General features: G+C 62.4%; 1 protein-coding gene across 1 annotated transcript in view; it reads left to right on the forward strand.

The window, feature by feature from the left end:
- The window catches only part of EGF (epidermal growth factor), a 43213-nt gene extending 35537 nt beyond the window's left edge, over positions 1 to 7676 (forward strand). Inside the window, exons 19-23 of the mRNA XM_055142765.1 lie at positions 870 to 1014; positions 2918 to 3079; positions 4664 to 4760; positions 5285 to 5393; positions 6597 to 7676. Coding sequence (XP_054998740.1) covers positions 870 to 1014; positions 2918 to 3079; positions 4664 to 4760; positions 5285 to 5393; positions 6597 to 6733 — 650 coding nt within the window. The 3' untranslated portion in view covers positions 6734 to 7676. The remainder of the gene's footprint in view (positions 1 to 869; positions 1015 to 2917; positions 3080 to 4663; positions 4761 to 5284; positions 5394 to 6596) is intronic.
- Positions 7677 to 14466: the final 6790 nt, after the last annotated feature.

The raw sequence follows: 14466 nt of genomic DNA on the forward strand, positions 1-14466 counted from the left end.
CCAGAGATGCTTCCTTCCTGTCCATGGAGTTTTATTTATTTATTTATTTATTTGCTTTTTGGGACACACCTGGCAATGCTCAGGGGTTACTCCAGGCTCTGCACTCAGGAATTACCCCTGGCGCTGCTCAGGGGACCATATGGGATGCTGGGATTCGAACCCGGGTCAGCCGCATGCAAGGCAAACGCCCTACCCACTGTGCTATCACTCCAGCCCCTGTCCAAGGAGTTTTAATCTTGGAGGACGGCCCCCAACGTAAAATCATTTTCCCAAGAAAGCATTGTGTGGGGGCAGTTTTGGAGACCCCGAGGACTCTGGGGGCGATAAACTATATTGGGGGGTCTCTGAGGCCGGCGGAGGGCTCCGGGGAGAGCTCTGCAGACTGGGCACAGGCTCTGTGGGAAGGAGACCCGGGTCCACCCCTGACCCCACAGTGTCCCCTGAGCACAGCCCGCAGCGACCCCCAGCACTACGGTCGTGGCCTGACACAAACCCCATGAAAATAAAAACCACAGGAGCCACGCGGCCGTGAGGCCCGGCCGAAGCCAGCCGTGCTGCGGCATCAGGAACAGCGTGGGGAACCACGGCGGAACCGCTCCTGAAGGTTCCCCTCGTGGCCAGACACGGACCATTGTTTCTCGGGCCGCCCGAACTGCGCCTTGGCCCCTGGCAGAGATTCGTTCCCGCAGCCCGGCCAGCGCATTGGTGGGGGGCGGGGGGAGCGGCCGGGGGGGGGTGCAGAGACGCCCCAGCTGATTCCCGGGGGCCCGAGCACCGCCTGGAGTGGCCCACTCAGAACGGGCGGGTGGGCAGGAAGCCCCTGGCGGCAGCCCGGAGGTGACAGCGACGGGCGTTCCTGCTTCCCGTAGGCTCGACCCCGCCGCCCCGTGACAGGGAGGGCGGCCAGCTCGTGGTGCGGACGTTCCACCAGGACTGCCCCGAGCTGTACAAGGACTACTGCCTGCACGGGGGCCAGTGCATGTACTTCGAGGGGCTCGGAAAGGCCGCGTGCAGGTAGGCCCCGGCCCCCCCGCGTCCCCCGCATCCCCCGCATCGGAGAGGGTCTGCCTGCGGGGGTTTCCATGGATCTAATTCTCCAGAAGAAATGACGTCTAAATTCCGTGGGTCTCGAGCTGGAGATCGTACGGGCGGGCGGTGGCAACGCGGCTTCTCTCCCGGGCACCTTGCTGAGGGGCTGCTCCTGGCTCTGTGCTCACAGACACCCTGGTGAGCTGTGCGGAGCAAACGCCTCACCGGCCAGTCTGTCTCTCTCTCCGCTTTTCTTCATTTGGGAGAGATCTCCCAGAGGTGTTCGGGGGACCAGGGCCCACTGCTGGTGGCACTTAGCCCAGATCTGCCGGGGGGCTCCAGGACCACCGTGGCTGTACTTGGGGGGTCGTGAGGAGCCGGGATCCAAGCCGGGGCCCCCGCAGCCCAGGCCCGCACCCGCCCTCACAGCCCGGCACTCTTTCTGTTCCTTTGCTTTGGGGCCACACCCAGCTGGCCCAGGGGGTGCCCCAGACCCGGTGCTGGGGAAACTGCAGAGCTGGGCATCGAACCCGGGCCACTGGGCACCTCCGCACAAGCTCTCCTTTCAGAGACAGCCCCGGGGAGCAGCAGAGCCTGAGAGCCCCAGGGTCCCCCACAGCTGGTCTCCGGCACACTAACAGTTTTCTCGATGCTCGGGAGGAGACTGAAATACTCAGACCCGCCCCCCCCAAGGGGGAAGGGGTGCCCTACTGGCTCGTCCCGGGGGACGGTTCTGTTCTGTGTGCGCTTGCAGGAGAGGCCGTGTTTGCCCGCCCAGAACACCAGAACTTTAGGGAGAGTGCGTGGGACTAGATGGCCGGCACGTTCTCAGCTAATGCTAAGTGCTCCCTTGTACGCGTTTTCCTCTCTTCTGGAGTCCAGTTGTGGGGAGTGAGATCAGAGGGCAGGGTGCAATGTAGGACGCTGGGGTTCAAGCCCTGGCACCACCGCCCGGTGCGGCTCAGACAGAGTCCAGCTACCCTCCGCACTCCTCCTGTCTGGGCGCCCCATGCAGGCAGTGAAAGCAAAGGCCCATGTCGGTGAGGACGATGGTTTTGTGTCTCCTTCCAGTCCGATGCCGGCCACTAGGTGGCAGCCTCTGCTCATGCCTCCGGGCGAGACCCTCTGGATGGGGCTGCGGGACCCCCCCAAGCCACGGCCGCTGGGAGATGCCTCCCCCTCCCTTCCTCCCTCCCGGCCCCTCAGCGTGGGCACCTTCTCTTGGGTGATTTTCCAAAGAAGAAACAAGAAACTGTGTCCCGTCCCCCCTGGTCAGGCCCTGCTGCTCCAAGGGGCTGTTAGAGATCATCATTCCCTCTGCGCCTCCTCCCTGGGGGGCGCGTGCTCAGGCCCGGCTGTCGGCCTCGGCCACCTTCTCCTGGCCATCCGCACGGCCGCCTTCTCCTGGCCATCCGCACGGCCGCCTTCTCCTGGCCATCCGCACGGCCGCCTTCTCCTGGCCATCCGCACGGCCGCCTTCTCCTGGCCATCCGCACGGCCGCCTTCTCCTGGCCATCCGCACGGCCGCCTTCTCCTGGCCATCCGCACGGCCGCCTTCTCCTGGCCATCCGCACGGCCGCCTTCTCCTGGCCATCCGCACGGCCGCCTTCTCCCGCTGCCTGCCAGCTGCCCGCCCGACTCCACACTCACCCGCTATTACCGTTCTCTTCCTTTCAGCACCTCGTGGCTCTGCCGGCCGCTGCTCGCCCTCGGGGCTGGCGTCCAGCGGGAGCCTCCCCGGCCCCGCGCCCTGACCACCCGCCCCTGCAGCTCTGGGCCTGGGACTCCCGGGAGGGTGCTCGAGAAACCGGATCTCTAAAAGACGTCCGGCGGGGCCGCAAACAGCCCTGGGCGCTGGGCCACGGCCCTGACCCGTGTCTCCCCGCAGGTGCCTCGTGGGCTTCTCCGGGCCCAGGTGCGAGTTCGTGAACCTGGTGGACCTGCGCAGCGCCCGGCCCTGGAAGCCCGGGAGCGGCACGGTGGCCGCCGCCTGCCTGGGGGCGCTGCTCCTGCTGCTGCTGGCCACGCTGGGGCTGCTGCACTGCCACAGGTGAGCCCCGGGACCCCCTGCCCCCTGCCCTTGCCTCCCACATGCACCCACACACACACGTGTGGACACGCACCCACACGCGTGTACACGCACCCACACACGTGCGGACACGCACCCACACATGTGTGGACACCCACATACATGTGGACACGTACCCACACACGTGTGGACATGCACCCACACACGTGTGGACACACCCACACACATGTGGACACGCACCCACACACATGTGTGGACACACACCCACACACATGTGGACACACACCCACACACATGTGGACACGTACCCACACACATGTGGACACGCACCCACACACGTGTGGACACGCACCCACACACGTGTGGACACACACCCACACATGTGTGGACACACCCACACACATGTGGACACGCACCCACACACATGTGTGGACACACACCCACACACATGTGGACACGCACCCACGCACACGTGTGGACACACACCCACACACATGTGGACATGCACCCACACACGCATGGACACACAGACACACATGTGGACACACACAGACACACACATACACCCATACTCACACATGCCCACAGACACACACGTGCACACATAGATAAATATACACGGATGCACACACATGCACTCACACACATACAGTCATACATCCGCATGCACACACACAGACACATACACTCACAGACACACACAAAGACACAAACAAGGACACACAGGGACACACACATACACTCACAGACACACAGACACACACATGGACACACACATACACACAAATGCATGCAGACACACAAACACTCATTAACACTCACACATGAACACACAGAGACACACACATACACTCATACACACAGACACATACAGACATGCACAGACACACACAGAGGCACATACGCATAGGGACACACACTCACACACACTCACACACACACACACACACACACACACACACAGAGCCCGGCGCTCTCCCCTGCCCGCTGGCCTTGCTGGGTGTTCCGTCCGCGTGTCGGGGCCTGTCCCGGCCACCCCTGGCGCGGCCTCAGTTCAGCCCTTGGTTTCCGGGGCCGCCTGACCGGAAGCCCACAAGGGCCGATCCTGTCCTCCAGGGGCCACTGGCTGCGGCTGACCAGAGGGTCAGGCGTGAGGCCTCTGAGGGAGGAGCCTCGTCCCCGGTCCCCCTGCCCGCTCAGAAGGCCTCTGCCTGCACCTTCCCCTGGCCACCCCGCACCCTCCCTTGCAGCCCCTGCTGTGGACACCGGGTCCCGCCCACGGCCCGTCCCCTGACCACCCCAGGGCCGGGCACCTGCCGTGGCCTCCCTGGCCTTAGTGCCCAAAGCCCGTGGGACCCACAGGTCTCACACTGGACGGGGCAGGGCACCCTCGGCTGCCCCCGTCCACTTCCCTCTCCCACAGCCCGAGTCCCCACAGCGGTCCCGGTCCTCCCCTGGGCACACACTCAGGAGAGCAGGACCGAGCGTCCTGGGGGGGACCCCGAGGGCCTGCCCTGGGCTCTGCTGCCCTTCTCTCGGCGGCTGTCCCTGGTCAGTCGGGGCGGGCGGTCTGCTCTGGGCCGGCTTCAGCTGTGGCTCCCGCAGGGCTTGGAGACGGCGCCTGAACATGCCCAAGGACCCCGCTGCAGCGTCCCGGGGCGGAGAAGCCCCCGCGGAGGCGGCCCCCGGCCCCCAGCCCTGGGTAACGCGGGCGCCTTGGGCAGGGTGATGGGGACGGGGAGGGGGTGCCCGTCCACTCAGCACTGGGACCCTGCTCGGTTCCTGCCCAGGTCGGTGCTGGCCAGGGGGGCCGTCTCTCTCCAGGGGGCGGCCTTTGGGCAGCGCATGTGGCCGCGTGTTCTCCCGGGAAGCTCCGTCCCGCCGTGTGCACCTTGGGGGGAGGGGGTGGAGGGTCCTCCTGACACTGAGCACTGCTCCTCAGACACGCTTTCCGTGGAGCCTGCGTAGCGGGTGCCAGCTCTGCAGACACAGGCGTCCCGTGTGGGCCGGACCCCACGGCCCGAGCTTGCCCCGGCGCCACGCCCTGGGGTCCTGCCGGCTGTTTCCCCGGGAGCCACGCGAGGCTTCCCCTGGAACGCGGGACGGACGGAGACCCGCAGTGCCTTGTCCCCCCGCCCGAGTTTCCCAGAGGGGCCACAGGCACCGAGGGGCCTGCAGAGGGCGGAGGAGTAACCGCGGGCGCCTCTTCCTCTCTTGCTCTCGCAGTTTGTGGTTCTGAAGGAACACCGGGACCAGAGCCGCGGGGGCCACCCAGAAGCCCTCGAGGACGGGGCAGACGCTGGTGGCCACAGGGCAGGCGCTGGCCAGCTCTCAGGTAAAGGGCAGCCTCCTCCCCGCCCCGTGCCCCCTGGTAAAGTGGGTGAGGCTGGGCACGCCACGGCCGACAGACTGAGACTCCTGAGGGTCCCCTGTCACTCGGCTGCCCCCTGGGTCTCTGTGAGGGAGGGACCCCTTCCTGTGAGTTAGGGCTCACGCTGAGCCCCTCTGGGGGTCTCCACACCCCCGTTGGCGGTGGTGGGCTTCGTTCCCGTGAAAGCACAGGCGGCCCCTCGAAAGTGGATTCCTGTTTGAGGGGGAACGGGCCCAGTCGGAGGGAGAGAGGCGTGTTCGGGGCTGACGCAGGAGTGGCCCGCGGCCGACCCTGCTGAGGCCAGGCCACAGAACCATCCCAGGCGGTCCCGGGAGGAAGCATTCCCAGGCGGGTCCAGAACCCTCCGGGCTTTGGGCCAAAATGACACCCAGCCAGAGCGATAGCTTTGCAGGCAGGGGGCTGGGGATGGAGTGGACACCCCCACTCCCCCCCCCGTGGTCCTCCAGAGCACTTTCAGGAGTGACCCCTGAGCACAGCAGCCTCTGGGCACCGTGGGGTGGGACCCAACACCAAAGGCCAGGAGGACACGGCCACGTCCCTGTGAGAAGGTCCTTTTGCCAAGCCTGGGGCTAGGCTCGTCTCCGGCGTCTTGTCCTGTTCCCTAACGGCCCCAGGCAGGCTTGCCTGTACCAGGAGCCTGTAGGGAGGCTGGGGAAACTGAGGCCAGAGCAGCCGCCCCCCCAGAGAGAGGGCTTGGCTCCTCTTGTGTGCCAGCCACCTGTCCCCACACCCTCGGGCTCCCGTGTGGAAGGAACGTAGGTCTGGGCCGGTATGCAGCTGGGGGACAGGGACATACCCCTCAGGACGAGGCCCCGGTTTCCCTCCCTGGCAGCCCCGAGAGGAGGAGAGAAAAGGCTAATTGTTCGGGAAACGCCCTGATCACGACGGTTCACACACGCGGGCGGTTCTAGGGGCCAGAGCACAGGGACGCGAGCACCTGCCTTGCTCGTGGCTGACCCCCGTTCGATCCCCAGAGCCCCCCCCCTCGGGGTGAGCCTGAGTCCAGACCCCAAACCCAGACCCAGACCCAGACCCAGAGCACGGGGCGGGGCTGGCTGTTGGCAGCTGGTGTCTCCGTCCCCCGCCGACGGCAACTCGCCCAGGGTGCGAGTCTGAGGGCAGAAACGGGTTTTTCTCTCGGCCCAGGGCCCGTGCTGCCGACTGCGTGCAGGACACCGCCACCGCCGCCGAGGGCAGAGAGCACAGAGCCCGTTCTCCGCCTCGCGCCCTCTCCGCAGCCGGGCCCCGACCCCGCTCCCCAGGCGCCCACAGGGGCCTCCTAGCCGCCCGGCGCTGGGCCCCTCCCCTCCCGGGCACGCGCCCTCTCTGGCAGCGAACACAGAGCGGACTCGGGGGGCAGCCATGAAGCGAGGCTGGCGGGGCGCAGGGCTGAGTCCTGGTGCAGGGGGGAGGCGCTTGCCCGGCCCGGGCTCGCCCCGGCTGGACCCCGGCCCCCTGTGTGCTCCCCCGGGCCCCTCCAGGAATGATTCCGCAGCACGGAGCCGGGCATAAGCCCCGGGCACAGCCGGCCCCATAACCCACACGAGTGAAAGCCAAGGGCTGGGGAGGGCGTCCGGGGAAGGCACGCGCCCCAGCATGCCCGCAGCAGACAGGCCCCCGAGCGCCCCCCAAGCCAGCCCTGGGCACAAAAAGCAAAAACAGCCAGGAGGAGAATGAGCAGCAGAGAGGAGAGGACCGACCCGGATGCTGCCTCCACGGTCCTGGCCTCAGAGGGGGCCCTGCCCCCTGCCCGAGGGGCACCCGCATGCCACTGCGCCCGCTGCTCCCTCCACAGTGCTCCCCCACCAGACCAACCCTGCAGACCTGCTCGGTGCCATTAGGAGATAAAGTCGGGAGCTGCCCTTTTGTGATCTGTGTTTCTGTGTTTCTCCTCGAATCCGTAGAGATCGGGGGCCCCCTCTCAGCCCCCTCCCCGCCCCCCGGCAGCCCCAGAAGAAATCTGGGCTCACTGCAGGCAGTCACACTGATGGGGACAATTTTCTGTCCTTTTGTCTGGACAGAACATTGAGTTCAAGCTCAGGGAATGGCCAGAACACTGGAATCGCAGCGATGAGTCATTCACGCGGCCTTGCGGGAGGGACCAGGGCGAAGGCGTGCGAGTGCCTCACGCAGAGCCCGGCTCCGCCCGAACCCCACACTCTGCTCCCTCTCGTTGGAAGGTCCCTGAGTGCAGGCGGAGAGAAAGGGGACAGCGAGGAAGGCTCGGCATGGTGGTCTCCCGAGCCCCACCAGGAGGGACTCCTGAGCACAGAGCCAGGAGTAAGCCCTGGGCACCCGCTGGTGTGGCCCCAAGTCCTGCAAATCTCTGGATAAAGGGCGGAGGGAGATGTGACTCAGAGGGCCTGGGTTTGGCCCCCAGCACCACCCAGTGAAGAAGGAAGTCTCTGAAGGAAAACATTTCTCTTTTCTTTTTTGGTTTTGGTTTTGTTTTGCTTTGGCCCCCACCGACCCCACAGTGTTCCGGGGATATTTCCATACGGTGCCCAGACAGCACAGCGGGAGGGCCAGGGAACCAGGAGGTGCCAGGGCGGGGCTCAGGCCTCCAGCATGCAAAGCCTTGTCCCCCTGAACACGCGGACAGGCCCCAGTCTCCGGGATCCGGCTGCCACTCCTTTCCTTTCCCTATCGGATTTCCCAGTGAAATGTAAATTCCCTCTTGTGTGTTTGCACAGAACTTTCACTTATTTCCAGATCTGAGATTGTAAACCGCACGCCAGATTTATTTTCCTTATGGAGAACAATCAGTGTCTTCTAATTGTTGAAATAAAACCTCCGTAAGACAAAACTGCTTGTGTGAGCCTGGTTAGTAATAAACTCCGTGTTAAAGGGGAGCCGCGGGGATTTGCTAAGCTTTGGAAGCAAAATTGGCAACGCTTTACCTTCAGGAAGCAGGAGTGGAGAGGGCCTCAAAGTAAGTGCCAGTGACGTAGAGGGTCGCCATCGCGACTTGGTTTCTTCCTCCGTCTGCGTTGTGGGGCCCTAGATGACTCCACAGAGGCCCTAAGTGTCTCCCCCTCGCTTATCTTGTCTGTCGCTTCTCTTCAGTTGCTCAGACTTTGGTTATCGCCGAAGTCAGGAGGAAAAGGAGCTCAAACATGCGTCTTCCAGCGAAGGTTTCTTAGAAATTCTGGTGGCTTTGGCGGCGGGAGGTTGGCGTGTCCGTCAGTTATTCCTTACGGCCCTTGCCCCTGGTTCCTTCCCATTTTTTCCACGTTGCTGTCGGGCGAGGCCTTTGCCCTCAGCGCCAGCTGCCTCCCACCCGGGGAGCGATAACTTTGTATTTATAAGGAGTGAATCAACGTCAGAACAGGGACAGTCACGCTCTCCCGGGCAGGGCAATTGTATCCCTGGTGAGAAGGGCTCTTCTGCCCCAAACGAGCCTCCGTGCAGCGTCTGGGCTTAGAGACTTTCCCCGTGTGTTCGCGCCTCTTTCTTTTAGGAACTCGGCCACGACCAGACCCCAGCAGGCCGCACGCAGCTTGTCCTCGGAAAGCCCAGAAACGCCTCTCTCCTTTGAGCTCTCGCCCAATCTGTGCTGTGTCCCTGCCCGGCCCCTGGGTAGGAGAGGGGAGGGACAGGCCAGCGCCAGCAGGTGGCCGAGACCCAGTCTCCGGCCCAGGGCCCCGTGTCGCCACCTGCAGAATGGCTGTTTGTCACAGCATTGTCATCGACAGCGGGAAATGCACCTTTCCCCAGGCTGATCATTTGTGTCTCCTCTCGGGGTTTCATACCCAAGGAAGCCTCGACCCTGTGGCCTCCGTGTCCCTCCACAGGGTGAGTGAGGCGCTCTGCCTTCCCCAGCCCCCGGTGTAGACTCAGGGAACTACCCCAGTCCCCGGCGTAGACTTAGGGATCTACCCCAGCCCTGTGTAGACTTAGGGACCTACCCCACCCCTGGTGTAGACTCAAGGACTAACCCCAATCCCCGGTGTAGACTTAGGGATTTGCCCTACACTGGGTGTAGACTTAGGGACCTACCCCAGCCCCCAGTGTAGACTTAGGGACCTACTCCAACCCTGGTATAGACTTAGGGACCTACCCCCCCACACACACACACACTGGTTGCAGACTTTGGCACCTACCCCAACTCTGTTCTTTTGGAACCACAGAGGCAGTTCCGCCTGTTGTCCTAGATTCCCACGCAACGTCCTGTCATGTATTTATAACAGTGATTATTGTGTGATCAGCAGAAGTATCTTAGGGGACAGAGAGATAGTACATGGGGTTAGATGTTTTGTTTTTCTTTTTATGGAGACGGGTTGGAGCGATAGCACAGCAGTAGGGCCTTTCATGGGGCTGACCCGTGTTCGATTCCTCCGCCCCTCTCGGAGAGCCCAGCAAGCTACCGAGAGTATCCCGCCTGCACGGCAGAGCCTGGCAAGCTCCCCGTGGCGTATTCGATATGTCAAAAACAGTAACAGTAAGGGGAGCCGCGGGGATTTGCTAAGTGCGGGCAGAGTCTCACAATTTGCTAAGTCTCACAATGAGAGACGTTACTGGTGCCCGCTCGAACAAATGGATGAGCAACGGGACGATAGTGACAGTGACAGTTTTATGGAGTCAGCACGAGTATCCACCAACAGCAGAACGACTAACATTTTTAAATGTATTTTAGTTTATGGGGGAGCAGGGGGGCTCTCACGCGGTGCTTGGGAGGTTCTGTGGGGCCTTAGTGCTACTTCTTGACCAAGGGCAAGGGCCCAAGGATGTGCTGATGTTCGGGCCTGCAGTACCAGGGTCCTGGGCCACACGGGGCTGACCAGGCAGTGCTGGACATTGAATTCAGACGGGGCAGGGCCAGGCGCACACCCTAACCACTGCCCCATCTCTCGGCCCCGATACAGACTATTCATGATGGGCTAGAGGTAGCCGCAAAAACAGTGCAGTCCTGGGGCTGGAGCAATAGCACAGCAGTTAGGGTGTTTGCTTTGCACACGGCCAACTCGGGTTCAATTCCCTGCAGCATCCCATATGGTCCCCTGAGCACTGCCAGGAGTAATTCCTGAGTGCAAAGCCAGGAGTAACCCTGTGCATCGCCAGGTGTGACCCCAAAAAGCAAAAAACAAAAAACCAAGTGCAATCCTGCTATGCACAGAAAAATACAGCAAGCTGGAAGACAGGCTTGGTTCGAATTCACACATAGGAAAGAAGGAAGTCTTGGCTGGCAAGAAATTCCATCATGTCAAGGTTCATAAGGTGAAGTCGGGATCTGCTTTCGATGATGCAGGGGATGTGGTACGACTCCAGGGAAAGCGAGGGACTCGTTGGTCCCAGACCTGCAGGGCTCGCCCGGGCACTGGAGGGGGTGGGATGTGTTAGTGACAGTCTGGGGCTTCCCCGAGCGCTCAGGAGTACGAGCTCCTCTCCCCGAGAGGCGAGACAGAGGAGTTTCCTTCCCGAGTCTCTGAGACGGCCTCGTCCGTGCCGTCACTTGGAGGAAGAAGGCCGGAGGGAGAGCCCAGGGAGGGGTGCGCTGGTCCTGCATGCGGCCACGCCCAGTTCGACCCCCAGCACCCCCGTATGGTCTAGAGTGCTCCCAGGAGTGAGCCCCGAGCGGCGCTGGGTGGGGCCCCCACCCCAAAGGCAGAGCACAGGCGGGGACGCCCGGCTCTGCAGAGCGGAAGGCATGTCCTGGCGTTCCGTCTCACTGGACTGACGGCCGAGGGAGCCTGATTCTCGAGTGCCCAGAGGCGGGAAAGGGTTTGTTTTGCCTTTTGGGTGACACCCGGCGATGCTCAGGGGTTACTCCTGGCTCTGCACTCAGGAATTACTCCTGGCAGTGCTCAGGGGACCCTATGGGATGCTGGGAATCGAACCCGGCTTGGGATGCTGGGAATCGAACCCGGGTTGGGATGCTGGGAATCGAACCTGGCTTGGCCGCGTGCAAGGCAAACGCCCTCCCCGCTGTGCTATGGCTCCAGCCCAAGGCGGGAGAGGTCGTTCACTTCAGCCTCCCACTGTTTGGTGGCCCAGGGAGTGGAGACACAGGGGAACGAGATCCCGAAGGCTCCCCATAGGGCGACCTAGAACCGAGGAGGGGGCAGAGAAAACACGGAAGCCCGCCTTGGTGATTTCACACGGGCGAGCACCACGCTGTGAGCAGGAGTCCCACGGAGCTGCCTCGACGTCCCTCCCAGCATCTATGATCAACCCCTGTTTGGGTGCCCCTCCCCGCCACTGCCCTAAACCTCAGTGTTGGCCAGACCACTCCCCACTCCCTCTCCGAGGCGCAGAGAGGCCTGAGCGGGAGGCACGTGGACACACTTTGTTCTTCCTGCATCTGTGAGAGAGACCCCGTCCCGGGGACTCCGCCGAGAAACCCAGCCCCCAAACGGCAGAAGGGAAGCAGCAGCCCCGCCAGCTTCTGGAACCTTCTGCCGCCTGGAAGCGCCTTTGTTCCCGTCCCCTTCCAGCCGCTCTTCCCTTCCCGTTTGTCCCCCAGGGCCCCGATGACTTCTCAGTCCCTCACTTGCCTCCGGCTTGTTCAAAAATAAGGTCTGAACCGCCAAAGAGTTCTCAGAGAATATAGTAGAGAAGCCTGAGCTTGGGGGGTCACTCAGAGCCCACCCAGAGGCCTCTGCCCGCCTGGGGGAGCAGCCTGGCGGGATTCCCGCCCAGTCCCCACTCAGGAATGCCAGACAGCTCAGCCTTTGCCCTTCAGGGGCTCAGCTCGTCCTACCTGAGACAAAGAAATCACTCCGCCCCCCCTTAAGAAAACAGAAAGTAACCCCCCCACACACATCTGAGGCGAGTGCTCCCCTGGCGCCTTCCAGCGCCTCCTTGGGCACTGTCTTGCCCACTGTGGAGAAGCTGGACATGTCTACACCCTGAGGGAAATCCCCTCCGTGCCCTTGAGAAGATTTTGTTTCCTTTTTCTTTTCCTGAGGCCAGAGCCTCACGGCAGTGCTCTGGAGTCCAGCATTTCCAGGCCCCGGCTTTGGGCTGGATATTTGATTCCTCTCCCACTCCAACCGCTGCTTGGTGCTTCCAAAGGTTGCTGCGGGCCAGAGAGAGAGTACAATGGTTGGCGCTTGCTTGCTTTGCCTGTGGCAGGACTGCTTTGAATCCCTGGCACTTATGGTCAGCTATGGTCAGCTATGGTCCCTGGCCCAGCATCTACCAGGAGGGGTTCCTGGCCACAGAGCCAGGAGTAATCCCCAAGCACCGCCAGGTGTGGCCCTATGACTTTCTCCCAAATACAAGTTAAAAATCGAAGCAGGCCAGGCACGCGGCTTCATGGCAGATCTCTCTCCTTGCTGCCAGGAGACCTGGGCTCTAGGGAAGAAGAAAGAAACTGAAATAGACAGAAGCGCGGCTGGAGCGATAGCACAGTGGGGAGGGCGTTTGCCTTGCACGGGGCCGACCCAGGTTCGATTCCCGGTATCCCATATGGTCTGCTGAGCACTGCCAGGGGTGATTACTGAGCGCAGAGCCAGGAGTAACCCCTGTGCATCTCCGGGTGTGACCCAAAAAGCAAAATTAATTAATTAAATAAATAAATAAGTAAATAAACAGAAGCTTGCAATGTGGGAGGGGGTGCGCCAGGCCCCATCTGGCAGAACCAACCCGGTCCTTAGAGTGGTGACGGGCCGAGACAGCGCTCACCAACGCTCTCCTAAAAACAGCTCCAGAGCCCGAGGCCCCCACCTTTCTCATCACCACACCCAGGACACCGGGTGGGGGTCCCACCCCCTCTGTGCCTGTGACGGGTGTCACTGCGCATGCCCACTCTCTCCCCTCATCGTGAGGGCTGAGTTTCCGGACAGGACTCACTCGACAGTGCTCTGTGTTAGCCAGACCCCACACCCTGCCCTCTGGCCCTGGCTGGGTGGTCTCTCAACATCAGGCCGCTCTTCTCTTTCCTGGGCCCAGTGCCCTGGGGACCCCGGGCCAGCAGGGAGGATGCCAGCCTGGGGGCCCCATGTAGAGCGACTGAATCAGGAGGGGACCCGGGGCTGGCGTCTGTATTTTCCCCGGAGCTCCCGTGAGCCACTCTCAGGAGGACAGTGGCACTAAATAAACTCGAGGTCACCCGGCTGATCCAGGTCAAGCCCAGAGCAGTTCTAGTTTCCTTCGTTGCGGAGACGAGAACTGAGCTACACCCGGCCGTGCTCGGGGCTGACTCCGGACTCTGAGCTCAGGATTCAGGGGACCCTCTGCAGTGCCAGGGACTGACCCCGTGCAAGGGGGGCCCCTGGGCTATCCCTCCATCTGCCCGCCCCCGCCAGCCTGACGCCCCACTCCCGGTCAATTTTTTTTTTCTTCTTGGGTCAGACCCGGCTATGCTCAGGGGTTACTCCTGGCTCTGCACTCGGGATTCGCTCCTGGCGGTGGTGCTCGGGGGCCCTATGGGATGCTGGGAATCGAACAGGGCAGCAAACGCTGTGCTATCGCTCCGGCCCTCCCAGTGGCTCTGACATGAGCAGCTCACTAGACCAGCACTCGCCAGGCGGACACCAGAGACGCTTTTCTGATGGGAGAGGTTGTTTTCCAGCGCCCTTGGCTGGGCTTGCTCCTGACTCCCTTTCACTCTTGTCTACACCATCAACTGAAACTTGTTTCTGATGTTTGCCGGAGGCCCGAGCCTGTCAACTTCGAATACGCCAGAAAAGAAATACGATGAAATTATGGTTTGGAAAACCTTAAGCTGGATTCCCCGCCCCCCGCGCCCACCCCCATTTGTTTCAGTTCTGTTTTTGTCATTTCAGTGGGATTTTAGAAGAGAAGAGAAATGAGCTCTCAGCCTGAAGAGGGGTCCTTCCCACGGCATCCCTCCTTCTCTGTGCCGGGCTGGGAGCTGGCTCAGACCGCAGCTACAACAGGCACGTCTCTCTCCAGTCTCTCTCCACACAGGCTCTTCCCGGGCCGCCGACTGTGGTTCCCACCGACAAGGAAGACGAAGGAGCTCTGGGGGGAGCAGCACGTGGCCTGGGACTTCCCTGTCCCACACACAGGCACGGTGCTCCCCAGCCCAAGGGCCCCAGTGCCGAAGGCA

The sequence above is a fragment of the Sorex araneus genome, chromosome 6, assembly GCF_027595985.1.
Source record: "Sorex araneus isolate mSorAra2 chromosome 6, mSorAra2.pri, whole genome shotgun sequence".
In the NCBI taxonomy this organism is placed as follows: domain Eukaryota; kingdom Metazoa; phylum Chordata; class Mammalia; order Eulipotyphla; family Soricidae; genus Sorex; species Sorex araneus.